This window comes from Pseudorasbora parva, chromosome 25 (assembly GCF_024679245.1).
Source record: "Pseudorasbora parva isolate DD20220531a chromosome 25, ASM2467924v1, whole genome shotgun sequence".
Classification (NCBI taxonomy): domain Eukaryota; kingdom Metazoa; phylum Chordata; class Actinopteri; order Cypriniformes; family Gobionidae; genus Pseudorasbora; species Pseudorasbora parva.
The window spans coordinates 17,934,523-17,958,536 of record NC_090196.1 but is presented as its reverse complement, the minus strand read 5'-3'; the positions used below and the strand labels follow the sequence as shown (position 1 = coordinate 17,958,536).

The window sequence follows — 24,014 nt, the reverse complement described above, 5'->3', positions numbered from 1 at the left end:
AGTAACCTGATTACATAACTTGTGTTACTTGTTACACTGTATATAATCAATAGGAGAACCACAGCTGACCATGAAAATATAAGGAGCAGACACACAAAACATGTTACATATGAAAGGAATTTATTGTGTCCAATATAAAAAAATAAATGTTTCACCAGATCAAAAAAAAAAAAAATCCACACTGTCACAGTGGAAGGACTAAAACATTTTTACTTCCACTTAACATGGAGAAGGAAAAAAAACTGATTCTAAATTTTACACTACATCAGAAAATGGCATCACTAAACATTTCAATCTTATATTTGTATCAGTATTAGATAGCTTTAGCGTGTCTATGATCCTTTAGGTTAAACTAAAGATAAGCCCAGGGAACGTTACATTTAACAATTTCAATTTACTTTTTGCAGATGGTATAAAATGAATAAATAAATAAATAGCCACTGAATGTGGAATGTTTGTATTGCATGAATAAATAAGATACATGGAAGATAATGTACATAAATACAATACAAATACTTGTATTTAAAAAAAAAAAAGTTAAAAAAATGAAATAAGGAAAGACAAGTCCATGAATATTGCATTGATTGTGCACATCACTCAAGTCTCTGCTAAGCAAAGTCTAAAAAGTGACGTAAACAGATGTAGTGGAAAACATTCAGAAAACAACAACAGAAGGGAAAACCATCAAAAGTGAATATGAATGGCAGAGCAGCAGAGAGATAGTGTTAAGAGAGTAGTAAGTGTGTACTTCAAGTATTCGACCACTAGAGGGCAAGGGAGACCCACCACATAACTAGATACAGTCTTTGAAGGTTCCCATGAATCCAGGGAGTTCCCCTAAAATCCATGAAAATCCACCTGGCGTCTGTCGTGACTTGAATCCCATAAAAGCAGCTTTCCAAAAAAGGCACCGAAAACTAAAAAGATAGTCTAAAAGGAAAATAATGTCCAAGCTCTATAAGAGCAACCAGTAAGATCAAAGGATCACTAGCATTGCTGCTCACGCAATCCCTACGGGTAACAATTCACCCTTAGCAAGAAAAACAACCAAAAAAAAAAAAAAAAAACATTTATGTAACATAAATTGAAGTCCTGATAACCAACAGACTGGGAACAAGGGCAAAAGGGTCTCAGAGTCTGTTCACTCGGCTTCCCGAATCCGTCAAAGGCTGTCTTTGCCCGATTCTGTGCTGATAGAGTGAAGTGTGATGTCGACGCTTTCTGCTTTCGGGCTTTCTTCCGTCCGCATCCACTGATGCTCAAAGATCTGCTCTAAAGTGGGTCGATCTGATGGTCTCAAGCAGAGGCACCATTTGATGAGCTGCTGACACACTGATGGACAGAAAAAAGCAGCAAGGTTAAATGTCTCCTCTACAAAAGGGTTTAAACCTGAAAGATCAGACTGTTTAGAACGTACCTGGAGAGATTCTTCTCCTGAAAAAGAGCCGTCCTCTCAGGATCTCCTCATCGTGCTCAAACGGGATGTCGCCGCACACCATGTCGTACAGCAAGACGCCAAGGGACCACACGGTTGCCGAGCGTCCATGGTACCTGTGGTAACGAATCCACTCAGGGGGGCTGTACACTCGCGTGCCTACAAAAACAAAACAGATTTGGTTTGGATGGAGATTTCTGGCACATTTCATAATCGCCTTTTTTGGCGTAAAAGCACCGATTTTGATTACACTGCAGCACTGTATAATGAGCCGCTCTAGTCAGCTGACTCTAGCAAAGGGGGCGCCAGCGGTCTGGCGTTTGCACAAATGCTCCTCCCTCCTCTAGTCTCACTGTGAGCCCGGAGAATGGCTCAATCCAAAAATACAAGCAAGCTGAAACAGGAGGGCGATCTAAAAAGGACACTTTCAGGTACAAACAATCCCAAGCTTTGGCAACTCCCAGTGTTTTCAGCATGAGTCACTTCCCTCAAAAAAAAAGCACCTTTACTAGGGGTGGTGTAACAGGCCCCCAAAGACCAGGAGCCTGGATACCAAACAAAAACAGGGATCACGTGGTCCCACAACTCAGGTTTCACAACAAACAGATGCTACGCAGTAACAGCTGATCCCACCAACTTAGCTTATATTCAACAATTTTAACTTGCATTAAAAGGGTAACCAAAAAAAAGTTTGAGAATAAATTATTCCTTCAAGTGACATAAAAACAATAATCCAACCTGTGTGGATCATACTGAAAAAAAAAACATATCCATCCATTTATGAAAAACTGTTGTGAATAGATTAAAAGTGTAATGTTGTCAAATCTTTAACTTTTCACATAAAACATTTTTGGGGAAAAAAGGTAGTAAAATAGTCTTTTTCCCCAACAGTTCTCTTTTAACCTAATGCTGAATATTAAGTGAAATCATCATCAGGATTTGACAACGCATTTTGTACAAAGGAGGATGGGAAGGAGTCAAGGACGCACCATCAAAGTCTGTGTAGACGGTGTCCTTGAGGATGGCCCCGGAGCCGAAGTCAATGAGCTTCAGATCTCCCGTGCGTAAATCCACCAGGAGGTTCTCGTCTTTGATATCCCGGTGAACCACCCCGCAGCTGTAGCAGTGCCGAACCGCCTCCAAAACCTGCCTGAAGAAGCCCCGGGCGGTGTCCTCATCCAGCGCGCCTTTCTCCGTGATGTAGTCGAATAAATCCTTCACCATCTCCGGCCTCTCCATTATAATCAACCAGCCGTCGGGTCTCTCATACCAATCTATGAGTTTAATGACACCCTGAAACGTACTTCCCACTTTCTTCAACAAAACGATCTCGAGTGGAACCAGCGACCCATTCTGGAATACAAAAACGCATGTAATTAGCATTTAAGAAGTGAATAATAAAACTAAAATAAATCAAATGCTAGTTTACTTACAATTGTACCCCATTCGGTCACTCTCTCCTTGGCGACGTGTTTTACCGCGACCTAGAGACAAAAAGAGAAAACGCACATATGAGTGCGTGGCTGTGGCGCCAAACGCGGCCATGTGCTGCCACCAAAACAAAGCCAACGCTTACCGGCAACGCGTCTGAGATCCGAGTACCGGCGTACACTGTCCCAAACCCACCGCTTCCCAGCACCGTACCCACATGATAAACCTTCTCAAACGGCTCCCTTTCGCTCTTTGCTGTAAAATTAAAGTGAATAAACAGCGTTAATATAACAACGTGATGTAAAGCGAGCGTGTATACAGCACGGTTGGCAACAAAATGGCTCCATACTCAGGTCACGGACAGGCGCGTGCCGATTAAGCGGCTAGATATGTTGCGTAAGGAAAATTAGGAGTAAATAATTGAATAAAATAAACACTATTACACTCAACTACAAAAAAAGGGAAATAAATATTGTAATGAATTTGGAGAACGAAATATAACGTTACCTGCTTGAAGTTGAATTTTCACCGGTAAGTGGTCGATGTTGGTTGTGTTGCAAATATGGGAAAAAGATCCAAACTTGGAAAGTAACATTTTTTGTTGTCTTCTCAAAACGATTCTTAGTCCTTAAGATGCGTAACTGTGCTTAGGACCGGAACACACCGGCACTCCGTCCTTCACAGTAAACACCGAATTCCCTACAAAAAAAATGTATTTAGCTGTGGAACTCCGCTCGAAAATCCCACAAATGCTCGTAAAACGATTCAGAATCCTCTTCTACAAAGGTGTCAAACTCCGATAATTATTCACAAATGTCCCCGCGCACCCATAGTGAGAGAGAACTGCACACGTTTGCGCTTTTGAGTCTGGTCGGCGCGCTCAGTTGATGTGTCTGTGTGTGTGAGCGCGGGGAGACCGTATTAACTCTTAATTCTCGTGTTTGGGCGCTGGACGCGCTGCACAGATCCCTCCGCCATGGGTAGACTCAGTACGCTCAAATTTAAAACAAACACATTCCTCAAAATTCTTTAGCATTCCATAAGGGCCAAAAATACTCAGTGTTAAAATCTAGAAAGACGCCATAAATGTATGACAATTCATCTGCAGTTATAAATAGTGCGCTGTTGAATAGTGCGAGACGCGCAGGGATACCTCGTCTGAGAGCTTTGCGCTAAGGCTATATAACAAGACCAACCACGTTGCACAGTTTATAAAATCGCACAGTGACTAATTGGAGTAATACTGCTGGGTTGTGCCTGTCGAATAATGATAATAATGTTAATAGTATAACAATGGTGTTTTTCGCAACAAATAACATTGTATAAATAATAATTAGAACAATAATGAATATTAAAGCAGCTATATCTATCTATCTATCTATCTATCTATCTATCTATCTATCTATCTATCTATCTATCTATCTATCTATCTATCTATCTATCTATCTATCTATCTATCTATCTATCTATCTATCTGTCTGTCTGTCTGTCTGTCTGTCTGTCTGTCTGTCTGTCTGTCTGTCTGTCTGTCTGTCTGTCTGTCTGTTTATCCATCCATCTGCCCTTCCTTCCTTGATTCCTTGAAGCCCTAAGTGTGTGTAAATAGTGAATTTGGGTTGATTGGAACCCAATTCCAATCAAATTTTCACCCTATATTTCCCTGTCAATTGTATATAGCACACTTGTGCACTTGTCTGTTTTATTTTTTATTTTACTATCAGTGTACTGTTGTTGTCTATATGCAATGCAAATGAGTCATATGTTCAGGTGTACATTATATCTATCTGGTGGCATCACTGAAAGCCTCAATGTTGATTCTGTTGTCACAACTAAAACTATTATTCATAGTAAACTATCATGTAGGCTAAGTCAATGGTGTAATATCATAAAGTAGTATTCAATGGATATAGAGTGTAAGATTATATGAGAGTCTACATGAAATAATTAGGTAGATCCTTATATCAAGCATATGACTTAAGATTTTCAGATTTATTTTCTGGGATTATCTCTTCGTCCAGATCAATCCTAATCATCTCGCTCATCTAAGGAGGTAATTTGGAAAGAGGCTGATGGAACTAGGCAGACAGGATGTCTCAAAGACAGGGAGACAAGGTAAACAGTGATCCCCTGCTGTGATAGAGGATGAACGACGTTATGAAAATTCATATGATAAGACGTGCTCTGCAAACAGCTGTGCGCCCCAGACCCATTAGACATTGATATCAAACTGCAGTCAAATCGATGCTTAGCCTTTACATAAAACGTCAAAAAAATAACTATATCTCAGACCGAGATGAATAAAACGTGCAATTACACATAACTTTTGACTGCACTTTATGTAAAGTGGTTCAAATGGTTTCTGAAAATGAAACGTAATGAGCCATAATCGAACATCTTGCATCTGACAGTGAATATGCGACATTCATTCTCTTATTACATGTCATTCTTCCCCTACCTTGCTAGAAAAAAAGAGCATATCCTCACTTTCATCTCATGCCAGATTCATTAGGTCATACCTCAGAAGGACATCAAGGCTTTGGGGAGCTTTTATGAGACACACTGGAGCAATCAGGATGGAAATCCCTCAAGGTTTTCAGCAATCACCTGATGTAAGGTCAAAGCACATGTATCCAAATGAACAAAAAGTTCAATAGACCCCAATGTGTGATTTAGTTGGTGAGTACACATTCACACTTGATTATTCCTATTATAGTAAATTCAATGTAAAGTAGACATGGCAAATCTCCCAACCTCACTGGGCTATTGTTGGCCGCTGTTCTGTCATAATGACCTCTGTCTGACGAATTCCAGAAGAAAATGTGATAACCTGTAGCAAAAGTGGCTTTATGCAGCTTTACACGTCTAATCGGACTGATCACAAAGACCCCCACTGTTTTGCGCTGACAAGAGGGGGGCTTATAGTGCACAGTTCCGAATCCTCTTCAGAGGTTATCTGGAGGGCAGGGTTAGACAATCACTTACCTTTTCACTGGGCTGGAACATATGGTCCAATCCAAAGTATATTCAAAGATAGGACAAATATTACATGTTTTAGATTAAACAGGCCTGTTCCAAAGCACATGCTATCCGTGACTTGTTCAAAACCTGAAAATGCGTTATTTACATAATTGAAATATGTATTGTTGTTGAACAATTTATTTATAGAAACTAGAGCTGTCAAATGATCGAAAGCAATTAAATTGTGTCAATTAACAGATTCAATTAATTGTTAAAGGGGGGATGAAACACTTAGTTTCAGTCAATCTCATGTCAATCTTGAGTACCTAGAGTAGTATTGCATCCTTCATATCTCCGAAAAGTCTTAAGTTTTATTATATTTATAAAAGAAATATGAGCTGTACCGAGTCTTTCCGGAAAAAAACGAGCGCCTGGAGGCGTATCGTGTGGGCGGAGCTAAAGAATGACGAATGCGCACAAAGCGGTGACGTCCTCAAGTGTGGAGAAACCCATGGCTATTGATCTCAGCTAATAGATATATGATCCAGAATCACATTCGGAGGCTGAAATAAATTGAACAGGAGAAACAGCAACAGCAGGACGTCCGTCTCTGTGGTATGTACTGTATTTAGTGGCCTGTCAACATCTGTGTGTGTTTACTCGCAGTTTATGAGGACATGATTCGGTTTATGGACTATTGTATGCGACTGAACCTTAGCAGTAGCAAGCAAAACGGTTTTGCACGTCAGACTAGTGTAGCGCATTTGAATGAAGCAGCACGCGATCGTGTTGTTTACTGATGTTTACTCACGTGACGATAGCCAACAGCAGAGACATTTGAAGCAGTTTTACTCACCGGCTGCTTCCAAAGCAGGACCGAACCTTTATCGCTGGGACCGCTCCGTCAAAAACACACTTCTTTGGTATGATTTGGTGAAGTCCTGTGACAGCAGTGACCGTGGAAATCCACTTTGTGACGCGACTAAAGCGATGTTGTGAAGCTTCCTTTCATTTCTGCGTTCAAATCGGTTCAAATGCAGCGCTGCCTTCCCGGAATGCTGTGCTGAAGCCTTGAAGTTGCTTGATGTCACCCATAGGAATAAAGTGGAGCACGGCGCGACATAAGTGTTCACGGACGACTGGATCTGCAGCTGAGAGTGTTTATCAGCGTGCATTTCTTCTTTCGCTCTAGTCACATGCGCGCGCACCCTACCGGGAGAAGAGCCCGTACGGCCCATACAAGGACCTTCCGCTCTATTAACGTCAAGCTGAGCCATACTCGAAAAAAACTGTCCGAAACTTGTGAGAAACCGGAAGGAGTATTTTTGACACAGAAATACTCCATCAAACGTCCAACATTAGTTTTTGAAACTTTGTCTATGTTTAGGATGGGAATCCAAGTCTTTAACAGTGTAAAAAGCTCAGTATGCATGAAACAGCATTTCACCCCCCCCCCTTTAAAATTAAACAAAATAATAATGAATGAATGAATGAATGAATGAATAAATGAATGAATGAATGAATGAATGAATGAATGAATGAATGAATGAATGAATGAATGAATGAGGCATTTATATAGAGCTTTCATATGTACTACTTTACACCCAAAGCGCTTTACACTCATGACAGGGGTCTCTTCTCAACCACCACCATAATAATAAAAAATATTTTATTTCCAAAATACTTTTGGCTATATAATTTTAAAATTATGCAGACCTATCGTTGAACACTTTTTGTGTAATTTATTAAAGACACTATAGGGCTTTCACACTTAAATAAATAGTTAGTCATGGGTCATTCTGAACCCCAAATAAACATAATCTTGGGTTATTTTGCTTCACGTTTCACATTGCTCATAATTTACCCAGGGTTAAGGGTTAATGGATATTATTCATAAACTTCCGTTTCACACTGAACATCCCTAAATGTTAAATTATGGTAAAGTGCTTATTTGCATATTTGCGGTGTCAGCGGCACTGTCTGCATGAACACCGCACGCAATATGTTCACATAAAGGCTCTTGCATTGTGCATCCTCATATTATCCATTGCCGACTGTACTAAATTCATCCTGAGTTAACTGTTTTTGTATTTTGGACCCGATAATATTCCCAATAATAACCAACTGCAGAGCCAAATGTCACAGCAATGTGAGGACAGCAGTCTCAGACCAGTGTTGGGTGGAGTTTATAACATCATTAAGGGTAGGTTTAGTGGTGAGGTGGTACTGTGTCGTGTGGTTCTGCAGTTAGATATACTGTAACTCGTTATACCACACAAGTTTCTGTGACTGTCCAAAGCATGCACATGAATACGAGATATGCTATTGGTTGCTGGATGCCTCGTGTTGGACCATTGATCATCTTTGGAACACAAATTAATCATTAAAATCATTAAAATAGTCATTGTGACTTTGGGTTAGTTCACCCAAAAATGAAAATTCTGTCATTAATTAGTTACCCTAATGTTGTTCGAAACCCGTAAGACATCCATTCATCTTCGGAACACAAATTAAGATATTTTTGTTGAAATCTGATGGCTCAGAAATGCCTTCATTGACACCAATATCATTTCCTTTCCCAAGACCCATAAAAGACACTAAAGAAGTTTGTTAAAGCCCATCTCACTACAGTGGCTCTACAATAATTTTATGAAGCAATGATGAGAATAGTTTTTAAGCACAAAAAACCCTCAAAATAACGTCGTATATAGTAATGAGCTGATTTCAAAACAAATTAATCATGAATTATTCGATTCATGATTCGATACACTGATTCATAACGATTCGAAACTTTGTTTTGATATCAGCCCATTACCATATAAGTCGTTATTTATTTATTTTTTGCACACACAAACTATTCTCATCGCTTCATAAAATTATTGTAGAGCCACTGTAGTGAGATGGGCTTTGTAACGACGTCTTTAGTGTCTTTTATGGGTCTTTGAGAGAGGAAATGACATTGGTGTCAATGAAGGCCTGTCTGAGCCATCGGATTTCAACCAAAATATCTTCATTTGTGTTCTAAATATGAACAGAGGTCTTACAGGTATCGAATGACATTAGGGTAAGTAATTAATGACAGAATTTAAATTTTTGGGTTTCGCTCTCTCCTTCCGAGTCTCTCGTTTATATGATGTATAAACCAGAAGCGCTGTACTGCATTTACTTCATGTTCAGCGTAGGATACTTTGTCTGGCCATAACCAGACAAAGCTCAATCTTTTAAGATTGAACATTAGTTTGGGGAATCTGCTCTGTATTTTTACTGTGCAAGAGGTGTGATGAAGGGGCATAGTTCAAATAACTATGTACGTAATTGGATAGTCCTTCAACCAATCAGACCAATGATGCATTGCTTTTCTATCCGTCATTGTGTTAAACTTGCCAATAGCGCGGTAGGTGGATAAGCCGGTTTGTGACTGGTCCCCGCAAAAGTGTAACAGAAGCAATAGAAATTAATGTAGAGGTTTCCAGCATGACTGGCAGGGGGACTCAAACTGCCAGCAGATCTGGGTGGGTTTATTAAGTCTATATGAGACTAACACAGAAGAGAAGAAATTGTTGAATAAAGTTGTTATTTTTGCACACAAAAAGTTATTTTTAAAAGTTAAAAGTTATAAGAAATTATTATCGCTTCATAACATTAAGGTATCTTTCTGGGCCTTGAAAGAATCAAAAATATCTTCATTTGTTTTCCGAAGATAAACGAAGGTCTCTCGGGTTTGGAACGACATGAGGGTGAGTAAATAATGACAGACATTTTTCCATATATCCTCTCTAAAATATATATGACCTACTATTTTCTCAAATACTTTCTGTATAATTTTGTATTCTAGGACACGTTTTGTTATACATTTTACTATTTTATACATTTTATTTAAAAAAAACTATAGCTGTTAATTGTTTAAAATGTAATTAAATTAATGATGTCAATTAACTTATACCATTAATTATCAAAATGAATTAAAATTATGAAATGTAGCATTTTAAAAAAAATATTACTTTCCCAAATACTTAAATGTCTATTGTGAAACAATGTTTTTATTATTTATATATAGAAACTAAAGCTGTCAATTTATTTAAAAGTGCAATGAAATTGAAGTGTTTCAGCGCATTAACATATGACAAACTATTAATCAAATGAATCGCATAATGGCAGTATGTCAGTTGTTTAAATGTATATATAATTTGTAGATTTTGCAGACATTGTGGCTAGAACAACAAATCAAGGAACTGATTTTTTTTTTTTAAACCAAATTTAAAAATGGAGAAATCAGGCTCACACACTCTAAACAGGTGAGCTGGCAGCATTAAATTAGGGTTTTTAATCTCTGTGGATTAGAGCATTCTAGGAAAAACGGTCTAATCAGATGACATATGGGTGCATAACAAATAGACAATATGCTAGAGTGCAGCATTATGGCGTATTATGCCTAAAGCATAAATGTAATTAAACCCTATAGAGGGTCAGCCTGTGCCTATACTTCCTGTTGGCACATCAGAGGTCAGTACAAGTTTAGATAGCTTTCTGGTTTCTACAAAATCCAGGCATTGTTTTTAGTGAGAGTGCATCTTCTCTACATAACAAAAAATAAAAATAAAAACCAAAAAAACCTGCCAGCTGGCAAACACTGGACAAGCAAAATGCAAATGGTGTCACTTGGACCTTGAAACATGTTGAGCTGTGACTTTTCAGTCAAATGTAATCCAAATATCGGTTTTAGAAATGTTTGAGATGGCGACTTATGTCATGAGGAAACTTTAGTCAGCTTTCCTTGCATTAAACCAATATTTGTTATGGAATGTTAATTTTCAAGGAACATCAGAGTCAGAGACAGGTGTTAGTTTCAAACCACAATCGTGTTTTTATTAACAGATGTGCAGAAAAGATATTCAGGGGAGTATGGGCATATTGCAGGTTCTGGATGGTTGATAGTATTTTAACGAGGTCCTTGTTGTGTTAACAGGGTGAAGAGGAGATCTTGAAGATGAATCAGAGGAAGAACAGAGAACACACACCTGGCTTTGCTGAGTATGAGCATGTAGTGGATGACTGACAAATTTGACTTGCAGGAAAAAGTGGGGAGATCACAAGGAGAGTAGGTGATGATTTACAAGAAGATCACTGGAAGAATCACAAGGAGCACATTGAAGTATCACTAGGGTAAGTTGAGCGGGTATAATCTATTGTCCATAGATGAGAACAGACACTGACTGAGCACGAGGTGTGCTTTTATGCCGTGCTGATTGGCATGCTGATGGGGAAAAGGTGCAGGTGTGTATCAGTGTTCGGGTGAGAGTGAACATTGGGTGTGTGTAATGGTGGAGTCTGGTGAAACCTTGACAGTAAGGCAATTATTGATTTGTACTAGTTGGTTGATCATTTTACCTTGAAGTTAAAGGGATACTTCACCGCTTTTTCATACTAAACGATGTTATTCCCTTAACTAAGACGAGTTGATACATTCCTCTCTTGTCTCAGTGCGTGCACTTAATCTCTCTGACGCGCGGTGACAATCTGATAGCATTTAGCTTAGCTCACTAAGCCCAGTTCATTCACTATGGAACCAAACAGAGATCAATTTAGAAGCGACCAAACACCTCCACGGTTCCTCTGCAGTAACACGAATAGTAGAACGATCAAGTATGGTGACATAAAATAAAACATGGCGCTTTTCTAAGTGGATTAAAAAGGAGAACTATAATGTATGGCGGTATAGCACTTCTGAGAGTACTACGACTAGGCGCAGTAAAAAGTCCCGGCTGAAACATCCTCCCTCACATCACATTTTGAACTTTAGTTAGAGTGTAATGTTGCTGCTTGAGCATAAACAGTATCTGCAAAATTGCAGCACTGAAAGTTCAATGCAAACGGAGATACTGTCTTTTGAAGTTATGGCAGTTTATTGCCTACAAAAACGGCCGATTTGGACTACAACGAGCCTCTTCCTGGGTCGGTGACATCATAAACCCTTGCTAGTCACCGCAGATGTGACTTCTGCCCGTAATGGTAAGAGAGGCGTGGCATTTCTGGACAACCTGTGCTTGGCACTTCAGCCAATAAAAATACATCAAACTACATTTGGCCATAAAACCAATCTAAGACCATTGCATTTATTGGAGGGATGGGCTTCATAGAAGCAGGAAGCAAATGAGCCGTTTAAAGGACAGTGGAGACAGTGGTGTGGAATAAAGGTCAAATAAGAAAAATACCCATTTAAATAAATAAATAAAAAAGAAGTATTAAGACATGTTATACTGTGCTTCATAATAATAACCAAGCCTAGAAAAAAAAACACAGCAGTACCACTGTTTTCAACATTTCTACATCGATTGATGTTTTGAATCAATAGAAGGATTTCTGAAGGATCATGTGACACTGAAGACTTGAGTAATGAGTAATTTTGAGTTTTCATTATGGGAATTAAAATGTCTTTGGGGTGGACTTGGCCACGCCTATTTTCTAAATGACCCAGCTTAGGCTCAGTAGCAAAGTTCAACATAAAATTTGATAACTTTTTACAGAGAGTCATGAGTTATAGCCATTTTAGTTCAAGTACCTCCTCCCACTTTATACATTTTGGCAGCCCTTAGGTACCATAAACCAACATATTTTTTTTTTTAAAACTATTGACAATCAGACTCCAAAGAATTTTGCTGCACTGGTCTGGTTCAAATTGGGTCAAAAACCTAGGACTAGTTCGCTAAAGTAGGCTCTTCAAAAAAAATCCAAAATACCCGAAAATTTCACCTGAGGAACGAGCTAATCCAAGACATGAATTTGGTCCATCGCAAGCCAGGGATTCCAACGATGCAAGACACTTGAGCCTATTGCCTAAGCCAAGCCATTTCCAAAATAACTTGCTCCACCTGACATCATTTACAGACCATTTCATAATTTTTCATGAATATCCTCTTTCCCTCTTGAATATGTCACCTAATTAAAATGGGCTGTGATGATTCATATGCTTTTGTTGTATGCAAAAGAGCAGCATTCAAAAAGTTGTGTCCCTGAGTTGTGACAGCATTTTCATTTTTGGATGAACCCCTTCTTTAAGATCGTCTTCGTAAGGCCCCTGCCGCTCATGTAGGTTTCATCAACCCACTGTAATGGGGAAATCTGTTGAGTCATGACACCAAAAATTGTGCATTTTAAGGTTTCCTGTCCAATGTCTGCAAGTTTTTGCCCCTGAAATAAGAAGCAGTTGTGTGTCTGTGGTTGCCATGAAAAGAGAGAGTTTATCACCCAGCCATCTTCTCTCAGCACCTGCAAAGAGTTAGGAGATCAAAGCCTCCGTCTGCACGCAAGCATCCCGGAGCCCCGCCCCCAGCCTCGGCCGCTGCTCCTCATATTATTGTTTTGACTGAGGGCGGTAGTCACATGACCCTGCAGTGTTATGACTGGGGGCTGTGGAATGTAGGTCACACCGAGCTCTCCCAAAAGAAAGCTCAGTCCTCTCTTATAACCCTGGCCCACTCTGAGCCCACTTTCTTTTATCTCATTCACCAGACGGATAGATGTATCTGCTTGTATATCATATGAGGACGGGGAGCACAGAAGGGGAAAATGCATTGCATGCCATTTTGGGAGGTGATCTTAAGGTCTGATTAGGAACATTGCAGTATTTGTGATAAATTATTTATCCATGGACATTATTATTTTGAAATTCATGTGTCCCCGTAGTCTTGCTTTAAAATAACTTCCCCTCCCTCTTGTAGCGTTTTCTCTTCTCTGATGACGTGTTTACTGGCGTGAGGGCGGGACAACCTGCCACTCACATGAGACCGACCAATAGCAAACTAAAATTCTTCATGGACAAAACCAAGTCCCACCCAAGATTAATTTTTTTCAAGAAGCTTTTTCACTCAGATATATCAACGCTATCTCACAACCAATTCATATGCATTTGTACGAGGTGACTAATTCATACAAATTCGTCCGACCTCACTCGTATGAATTTATAAGATTTGTCTAAACCGCAGTAGGTTTAGGGGTGGGGTTTCAGTTTCAGTGAGGCAAATATACATTTTTCATGCTAGACATTATAATGTTGTGATGCTTAAAGCTACACTATGCAACTTTTCTGTTTGCTAGAGGGCGCCTATTCATTATTTCCGTTTGCTAGAGGGCGTGGTCTCCACCTCACAGCCGGTGAAAAAGAATCAGGATAGGACATCAGGAGAAATCATGATGATAAATGCGATTATTGTTCTCCGGGAAAAAAATGGTGTTTGGGGGGTAAAATGTGTGTTATTTTAGCAAGGTTGCCTGCTAAAATTCGCACTCATGGGTCTATATATCACATAATAGTCGCTTCAACCCACGGACATAGAAAAGAACCCGCGAAAAAAAGCGTGGACTTGGCAACACAGTGCAGTTGAGTTCTGTTGACATTTGACAACTAACGTAATGCGTCACTTCATTGCTCTGATTGGTTGTAGGTCTATCCAATCCTCAATTGATCCAATCAAAAATCCAATCTTTCAAACACGCCCCATAATCGAAGCCCAATGGAGCAGTTTCAGACTCATATTCTGACTAGAATTGAGTATGACCACATCAGGCTAGCAAAAATCCTACGTTTAAATTTACTTTTAGCATTTAGAATGACATGGGCCAGAATAGTAATATCACCGCATCCCTAATATGTTTCCTTTTTTTGCCTGACATCATCATATAGAAGCTTTTTTTCAAGACTGAATCGCTCAATTGACTTGACTTTACACCAGCTTGAAGATGCTTGTTCACGCACTGATGCCCAATGGTCTGAAGCATCTGACATCTCAAATGAAATGCTCTGAGAGAGTCACAGATTCTTTTGTTTTAGCCCTTAATTTAACTGTCAATCAATTTGACAGTTGCATCTAGAGTGTTTCTACCCCCCACTCTCAGCCCACCCCTCAAACACTAGGCCAGGGTGACAGCTCAATATTTATAATGCACATAACATATGGCCACAGAGAGTAAACAAAAGAGATAGTAGTAAACGATATATGAGAATGTGTGTTTCGGGACGCATTGTTGTTTTTTTAATGCATGCCATCGGGGATGAATCTCTTTAAAGATGCATGGATTGTGTATTTGCATCCCCCAGAGTGGTGCAATTAACAGTTGTTGTCAGCCTGACTGGGAGGAAATCAATTCTATTGACACTATAGTGTGGATGTATAAACAAAGAGGCATTTTATGACTTCCCAAGACATTTACACAACCAGTCAGGTTTCGACACACACCTTTATTATTCTTTTACACATTTTTGAATAATAAAATAAATAAAATAAGTCTAAACACAAATGGAACTATAGGAATTATAAACACAATCCAGTCCATTTTATAAATTAAAATATGTACATGAAAATGTGTCTACCACCAGTTTTTAGGCATGTAAGCTCTGGCAATATAATTGAAATTGTATGCATTTTATAAGAAAGAAACAAGATTATTTTCTTAAAACAAGAATATTTTACTTACCCCACTGGCAGTTATTTTCCCACCAAAACAAGACAATATTTTGTTCTTGTCTAGTAAATGTTTCTTAATATAAGAATTTTTAGATATTTAGACTAGAAACAAGACAAAAATATTAAGTAAGAATTTTTTTTGCAAGACGCTGGCAATAATAATTGCAATTGTATTAAATTGTCTGTATATGAATGAATGAATATATGTACATTTAAATTAAGGGGGGAAATTATATAATTTAAGCATTGAATTTCTGGCAATTTAATATGTGTCAAAGTGTTATTCCTTTATTTGATTTATTTTGTTTATGTGATGTATTTTAAAAACTGTTCTTTGGTGGGAAGAGAGAAGTGGGTATGGATTTTTGGTCACTGTTGTGAAGACCCGGAGGGCGTGCGTCTCCCACTGTCATCTGCTTGTCACCCCAAAACGCCAGTCAAGCAGATGGCAATTAAAAAGCGACCCCACTGTTTAGTTCCTCTGCTAATCAATGGAGAAATTAGCGCAGTCATCAAGGATCCATGATTGTGGCTTTGTTTCATTAATTAAACAGCTAGAGTGATTAACTCTTGAGCGAACAAGGGGTGTAATTTCACAAATGAGCAAAATTAGAATAACGAACAGATAGTCGACCCTCTGAGGTACCTTGCATAAACGATATTTATAGCCATAGACGTCTTATGTAAAGAGCTCAGAAATCGGAGTATTTGGGAAGCTTTAAATTCATTGAGAGGTCACCTGCTGGACTCAGAGAGAAGCAGGTGGCAATGTTACTCATACGGAACGGCAGAAACACATGCCGTCATGTGTCAAGTGCCCTGCCAAATGTGCTTTGTAGGTCTTGCTGAATGTACACATCTCCTTTACCGTTGGCAGAGCATTCATTCTACCCTCTTTGTAGTGGGCTGTGCAAGTCACGAACTCTTTAATGCAGCTGTGGAAGCAAAATGACACAACGGTTTGATGTGGTTTGGCCCTGCAGAGGTCCCAGCATGCGCTTTGGTAGGGAACAACAACACACGATCTCTCCTATTGATAGACCGTTTCACCTTCTATCTTTATATCCTCCCACACACTTCCTTTAAAGTGCTCTAAGCTTGTGCTTTCTTTGGATGTATGCTTCTTTCTTTTACGCCGTAGTAGATGTGGTTTCTAATTGTGATCGATTTGTTTTTGATCGAGGTGAGTTTTTGGTCGCTCTTTGATCTTATTTTTTTGTACTTCAGTCAGTGTGCTTTTATAATATCAAGCTGGTTGCACAACACACTCGACTGGACCTTTTCACCCTTACTCTTTCTCTGAAGAAGTCAGACACACTTTTCTCAGTTCACTCCTACTCTTCCATTCACTTCCTCCGCTCTCAGATAAAATTATAGGATTCGATGAGATGCCTGACTCAGCTTTTGTAACCCACACACACAAAAAAGATATTTCAAGCTCCCTTTCTTTAGGTTGCCTTCCTCGCTTTCTTATTTATTAGATAAAACATAGTGTGAGTAAAAGATTGGAATATAAAACCTAACATTTCATAGTAGCACTACTCTAAATATAGTTCCCTGCTGAACACTTAAAGAGGCCAAATTATGCTCTTTTACAAAGTCCTTGGTTTTCATGCTTGAATGTTCAAAAACGCATTACTTTTCACATATTTTACATTGTACCTCTCTACCTAAGAGCACCTCTTTTCCCAGTCAGTAACGTCCTGTTTCGTTTCGGTCTCAATGAAGCAAGAATATATCATATGGCTTCCAAAAAGTCATAAGGACTGCTTTCATGAAGCTTGTGTGTCCTTTTTAAAGCTTGACAGCTCCTCGTTCTTTGTAAATGCATGGATAAGTGCAGCTAGCACATTCTTCAAAGTATCTTATTTTGCGTCCCACTGAAGAAAGAAAATCATTCAGGTTTGGAACAACATGGAAGATGCGGTAAATGATGACAGAATGTTCATTTTTGTGTGAACTTTTCTTTTCTTGTACTGTGTATGTGACTCCACTGAGAGAAAAGGGTAATACATAGCAGCATTGGAATTTTCTGGATCTTTCTGATAAATTTGCTACAGGCTGTCATATAGCCAACTCACAGTGAGTACACACTGAACACAATCCTGCCCGAAACCTGTTACCTAGCTCCGCTCCCGCTGGATTTAGCATCACATGATCAAAACAAAGAGATCACATGGTCCAGCACATGGCTCACCATGACTCAGCACGGGGAACATAAACACATGCTGACCTTTTCACTTGTTATGGTTAGAAATCAAGCTGTTCCCTTTGTTTACAAATTTGCTATCATGCTTTTAGCTCACAACGGCACATTAGTTGATGCATGTGTGGTTAATTTTAGACTCTGATACTAATAGTGTCTTCTTGCAGCCAAGCTGGTCCATTATATAAATCATTTCTATCACCAATAGTTGAATCAGTTACAGAGGTCGCGTAGTTCAAAAGTCTCCACTGTCCTCATCACGTGTGGCCATTTAAAACGCAAATTCACATTACGAGCAGCTGTGAAGGACTAAGACACGTGTGTGTGGTTATACTCGGTGTCCTATGTGTGTCAAAGTTCAACAGTCATGCAGACTCTATTAGTGCTATAAGCGTTTAGGCAGACTGGGGTTGGATTTCTGACACAGACAAGACAGACAAGGCGGGCTCCACTGGTACGGTTTCCATAGTAACACCGTGAGGGCACCCGCTGAGCCCGTGTGTCTTTAGGTGTGTGTGTAGATAATGAATCGGAGCACTCTGGGTAACCCAGGTTGATCTCTCACAGAGATATGAAAGCCCCCAGCATGACCACTGACCTGCAATTACCTCATAACTTGCACTGCAGCAGGGTTAATTACCTTTTTATTAAAGCAGAGAGTAGACCCATGTTGAGATGTATTCTGCTGTGTCTGATCTACTTTAATAAAGAGGTGGTAAACCTCCACAAAACATTAATGATTAACTGTTCTGATAAAAAGTTCAAGATGGACTCACACTAGATAAGGAAATTTTAAAATTTCATTTTAAAAAGTGGTTGCTAGGGTTTCTGTGTGGTTGCTGGTGGGGTTGGTATTATATATATATATATATATATTATACATACACACCGCACCGATCAGGCAAAACATTAAGACCGGTGAAGTTAATAATACTGATTATCCATATATAAGGCAGCAAGAGAACATTTTGTCCTCAAAGTTGATGTGTTAGAAGCAGAAAAAATGGCAAGTGTAAGGATTTCAGTTTGGCATTGGCCAAATTGTGATGGCAAGATGACTGAGACAGAGCATCCCTAAAACTGCAGCTCTTGTGGGGTGTTCCCGGTCTGCAGTGGTCAGTATATTATCAAAAGTGGTCCCAGGAAGAAACAGTTGTGAACGGCGTCAGGGCTCAATGATGCACATGGGGAGCAAAGGCTGGCCCGTATCGTTCGATCAAACAGGCGAGGTACTGTAGCTCAAATTGTTCAAGAAGTTAATGCTAGTTCTGAATGCTAGCACCTTCAGGGATTAAATATAAATATATATGTTTACAGTGTACAAATCTAATTGCAAGCCACACAATTTGAGACGTCTGTTGAACAAACAGTGCCTTAGCAAGCACTTCTAAACATCCCTTAATAAAAAACCTCAAAGAGTCTAGCAGTTAATTTAATTGTTGTATACGACACTGCCGCCAACAAGAACAAACGACCAATCATCACAAGATGCGGTGTAATTTATATCATTGACCTTAAAGTTTTATGTTCAAGTCGTTGCTCATTTCTGTTAATACCTGTCACGAGGCACTGCTGCTATCTATAGGAAGGGCTATCTTAGTAACAAAACTGAATCCCAACACACACACCATGAGCCAGCTGGAGGGGGAACAGTTTTGTTAGCTGACACGCGAGGGACACTTCAGAGCAAATGCCAGGCTAAGGTAGAGTTCTGGTAGATAGACAATTGCTCAATGTGCAAGCAAAGGCTAAATGTCTTGCAATGGGTTTTCAAAAACAGTGAGTATGTGTAGCCTAAAAGAACAAGACTAGTTCAATTAAGTAGGCTAGACATGGATATTGTCAAGGTAAGAGTTGGAGATTGTGTCTTTGAAACAAACAAGTCTCTACTGTTAAGAGAATGCGAATACTTCAGGGCACTTTACAGATCGGGGATGGTAGAGTGCCATCAAGAAGAGATTCACCTGAGGAATCTCAAAGCTCAAGGGTTCGTAATTATGTTGGCCGTGGCCAGAGGGGAGAGACCCATCTTAAATGGTGACGAGATTTTGGATGCCATTGAATGTGCTGCTTTCTTCCAGGCCGAACCTCTTTCCAGCCATCTTCAGGATCTGCTCAACTCTGACAACTGTGTTCTCATGTACCAAGCTTCGGCCACCTACGGCTTATGGGGACTCAATGAGATGTCTGCAAAGTTCATCCGCGATATGTACCGTGACCTGCAAGAGAATTTGAAGAGCCTTCCTCAGGAGCTGACTGAATATTTAGAGTCTCTGGTTCCTAGTGAGTTGGTAGCTGTAGGTTCACACTCCACTTGTACTGCGGATGAGCTTCCTCTTGCTGCCACAAGGACAGTATGTTACCTCAGTGAGGATGATGAGGACTGGAAGGTCCTCACTGCCTTGCCCATGGAGGCCAGCACCTCTCTGGCTGGTTTGACTGTTTTGGACAACCGACTCTACATTGTTGGAGGTGTGCATCGCATTGACAAGAGGGCTGTTGATGCTAGCTTTTGCTATGATGTTGTCACCAACACCTGGAGTCTGCTGCCAGGTCCCAGACAGCCACGGTACAACTTCACCTTAATTGGAATAGAAGGTTGCCTCTACGCCATCGGAGGAGAGTCTGGGAGAACCATCATGTCTTCTGTTGAATTGTATAACATCACCACAAAGGACTGGATCTTCGCAGCATCTTTACCTCGACCGGTCGCGGGTGTTGCATGCACCAAAGCCATGAGCCGAATTTTTGTGTGTCTGTGGAAGCCGATGGAGACTAATGAAATCTATGAATACATCCCAAAGCAGGATGTGTGGGTTCTGGTAAGTACTCTTCTCAAGCACCAGAGCTATGGACACTGCATGGTGGCCCACAGGGACAACCTCTACGTCATACGCAACGGCCCCCAAGATGACTTCCTACGTTGTTTGATAGACTGCTACAACATCACCACAGGCCAGTGGATATCGATGCCTGGGCATTATGGCAACAGCAAAGGTTCCCTGTTTACAGCTGTGGTGAGAGGAGACTCAGTATTCACGCTGAACCGCACCATGACTCTGGAGTACGCCATTGCAGGGAACATGTGGAAACCTTGCAAACAGATGAAGGGTTTTCCTAGGAATGGATCTGTGTTCACATTTCTACTCAGGATTCCAAAGGAGAGGAAAGAAGAGACCGTGTCTTAAATGGACTGAACCAATGGGTGGCTAATATTTTTGTTTGTTTGTTTTGAGCCTATTTACACTAAACATGAATTTTTGAATTCCTTTTTGAATCTCAAGATATAGATAAAAGATTTTTAGACACAAAACAATTCATCCCTTATGGCCTTCATAACAAGTGAGAAAAGTCACATTGCTTTGGAACAATGTTGTTATTTTCAAATTTCACACAATGCAAATTGTGACATATAAGCCTTTAACTTTTCCAGAACTGCAGTAAATGTTAATGTACTTTAAATGTTCCACTTCAGAAAAGTGTAAACTTGTCCATTATATTTAGCTATGTTTTTTTGTGTGTGCATTGAGGCAGGTAAAATTGTACTGTCATTGAAGCAAGTTAAAGCGATAGTTTGCAAACAAATTTGTCTGACATTTCTTCTTCTGCAGAACGCAGCAGAAGATAACTGAATAAATATCTGGTTAAATGAGTTCAATACAATGGCTTGTGGTAAAGTTCTCTTGGAAAATCGTGACTCATGGTAAATTTCTCTTAAAAATTAAGCTGCTGCTGTGCGGAAACTTCTACGGACACTCTTGGGAGCCTTGTAAAGTGGTCAAATGAGTCACAATGTACTTTCATCCTGATATTCAGTAAATTATTTACATTTGTGTTTTACAGAAGGAAGAGTCATAAAGGCTGAAATTGATTCCAATTCTGAAATCAGATACTAAAGAAAGAAAAAAATATATAAAAATTTAAAATTTCATGTGCATTTGAATATGTTTTAAACCATTCAAGCACAAAAAGACTTGCGCGCTGTTCTGTGCTGTGCATACATCCAAAGCGCATGCACAACACGCCCCTTCTTGTGCTTAAACAGACAAATACACACAAAATGATGTCAAAATATCCTTGTAAACACAGTCATATTTGTCTGAACATAAACAGCTGAGAAAAAAAATGCCTGTGTAATAGTATAATGGATCCGTGCATTCGGTCTTAAAGTGACAGCAGCCTCATAAACCTTCTGCGGCCTGTGTCATTAATGTTAATCAAACAACAAAAGACGAAGAGAAAATTCACTCACTGATCTTGACTGAGTAACTATATTTGTAATGTATATTTTATTTATAATATGCAGTGTTATTTTACATTTGATTACAGTTTCTGTATCTGAATACTAATACCTTCCTTTTTAGGGTTACCTTCCTTTTTATTTTTTGTTCAGTTGTGTGCAATTGCTAATTTATTTATTTGTTCTTAATTAATTAGTGAGTGTTTACTTGTGTTTAATAATGTTTAATATTTATATTAGTTTGGCTAGTTTTTGATGAGGTATATTTGTTAAAAACTTAGGCAAAAATTCCTTGTGTAGGGTTCTTTAGCCTGTTGATTTCTGTATGGTATTCAGCAATGTTTTGCAAAAACAGAATAAATGTGAATAATATCTACGTTTTTTTCTTTTCCTTATCGGAATCAAAACTAGGAATCGATACGGAATGGCTAAAATACCCAACCCTAGTCACAAGGGTTTGAAATGAGGGTAAATAAATGGGAATTTTTGCTATTTCTTTACTATCCCTAAAAATCTTTATTGTCAGATGAGTTGTATTTAGCATTTATCATGTGAATGCATTTCACTTTCATTTAGAGATACAATTTTTTTTAAAGAGGTCTTAAAGTGACACTTTCATTCAATAGTCGTGTGAAACTGAGCTCTTTAAGAGTGACGTTCTTTACTTAAGACAGATTAAAGTATCCATGTAACATTGTTTGAAATGATTGACACTGTATAGACACAAATCTTATGATCTGCTTAGAGACCATTTCCTAATGTAACGTGATGTTCTAATGAAATAGATTCATTATTATTAAGGAGGGAATTATTGTAGACATATTCAAAAGTCCCCGAGGATTAGATTGCATGATAAGCATAAGCTTAGTTTGCAAAAATATTTTCCACTAATTAGCTAGTGCCATAATTTGTACTAATTTGATGGTAACCATCAACTATGGACATAAAAATTTGGGCAAACTTGGTCTTTTTATCTACTGCAGTGACACAGATGTACACAAGGTCCTCAGCTATTGGGACAGATAGCAGATGCTGCCAATGAGCAAGATATTTTACTGCCAAGTAGAATGAGCTCCATGGGTAAGTGCTAAATACGTTTCGACTGAAAATAACATCATGTGGGTCACCTCAGGACAGAAACGTTTTTGCTAGCCTGTAGTGCTTCTTCCAAACCATGCTAGGAACTCAATGGAATGGAATGTCAGTACAACTGGTGCAGTGTCGCACAAACAACTGGCACAATCTGTCACAACGTCAACTGCATTTTTACTCCTTGGTTTTAGGTTATTGATTTGTAGCGTATTGACATATTACTGCATGTACGATATAAAAGTCTTGTTAGCTGGAAAAAGTAAACTGCCAAAAGTAAAAACTTGCCTTGAGAAATAACTATGTTAGTTATTTGAAGCTTAACAACTTTTACCACTGTAAAAATAGCACTTAAAAGCAGCCTTTTTCTTTTATTTTCACAACTTCATGTTCGGTGAGCTCTGTGGACGAAAAACGTACGCTCATACATGCTTAAAGGGATCATTCACCCAGAAATGTTGATTCTGTCAAATTTACTGACACTCAAGTTGTTCCAAACCTGTATGATTTTTCTTCTTCTGTTGAATATCAATTGCTGTCTGGTTACAAACTTTCTTCAAAAGATCTATACATAAGGGTGAGTCAATGATGACATCATTTTCATTTTTTGGGGGGTATGCCTTTTATTAACTTATTCTGGTGAACACAAAAGAAGATATTTTGGAAAATGTCAGTAACCAAACAGTTGATGGGCCCCATTAACTTAGGCCCCATAGTATTTATTTTTTCTATACTATGGATGACAATGGGGCCCAAAAACGGTTCGGTTACCCATATTCTTCAAAATATCTTATTCTGTATTTAGCAGAATAAAGAAATTCATACATGTTTGGAACTACTTGTGGGTGAGTATATGATGAGAGAATTTTACATTTTGGGTGAACTATCTCTTTGACACATCACGCCAGGACTTTTAAGCCTTTGCAAGAACCAATGAGGTTTGTTCTTGTGCGTCAAGCAAGTATAGTTAAGCTTCCGTTTACCATACATGTTTGCTGATCAATGCATGATATATCATCATCATATAATGCCATCATGTCCCTTCAGAAGACTTGAATTAATACGCTTGATTCATATGGATTTTACAATCTCTTTATGAACATTTTAAAGTGTCCGAATTTTGGGTAAATATACTTTCAATAAATATTGTGTATTAAAGATGAACAAAAGTCCTTCAGGATTAGAACAACATGA

The 24,014-nt window shown here is 39.0% G+C and overlaps 2 protein-coding genes across 2 annotated transcripts; one reads left to right on the top strand and one right to left on the bottom strand.

Moving 5' to 3' along the window:
• Positions 1 to 99: 99 nt before the first annotated feature.
• Positions 100 to 4,155, bottom strand: pim3 (Pim-3 proto-oncogene, serine/threonine kinase). Its single transcript, XM_067436634.1, has 6 exons — positions 3,374 to 4,155; positions 3,012 to 3,121; positions 2,869 to 2,919; positions 2,425 to 2,788; positions 1,418 to 1,594; positions 100 to 1,332 (listed from the first exon to the last, which is right to left on the bottom strand). The coding sequence occupies exons 1-6, from the start codon at positions 3,459 to 3,461 to the stop codon at positions 1,163 to 1,165; spliced, it is 960 nt and encodes a 319-aa protein (XP_067292735.1). The 5' UTR covers positions 3,462 to 4,155; the 3' UTR covers positions 100 to 1,162.
• Positions 4,156 to 19,056: 14,901 nt separating this feature from the next.
• On the top strand, positions 19,057 to 21,033 carry kbtbd13b (kelch repeat and BTB domain containing 13b). Its single transcript, XM_067436823.1, has one exon. The coding sequence runs from the start codon at positions 19,324 to 19,326 to the stop codon at positions 20,677 to 20,679; it is 1,356 nt and encodes a 451-aa protein (XP_067292924.1). The 5' UTR covers positions 19,057 to 19,323; the 3' UTR covers positions 20,680 to 21,033.
• The last annotated feature ends 2,981 nt before the right edge of the window (positions 21,034 to 24,014 follow it).

Bases quoted from the DNA above. Each gene is read 5' to 3' on its own strand.
- kbtbd13b (XM_067436823.1), top strand. From the start codon at position 19,324: ATGGATATTGTCAAGGTAAGAGTTGGAGATTGTGTCTTTGAAACAAAC.
- pim3 (XM_067436634.1), bottom strand. From the start codon at position 3,461: ATGTTACTTTCCAAGTTTGGATCTTTTTCCCATATTTGCAACACAACC. The intron at 3,122-3,373 runs GTAACGTTATAT...TTAATTTTACAG, and splicing joins GAAAATTCAACTTCAAGCAG to CAAAGAGCGAAAGGGAGCCG. The intron at 2,920-3,011 runs GTAAGCGTTGGC...TTTTGTCTCTAG, and splicing joins GGATCTCAGACGCGTTGCCG to GTCGCGGTAAAACACGTCGC.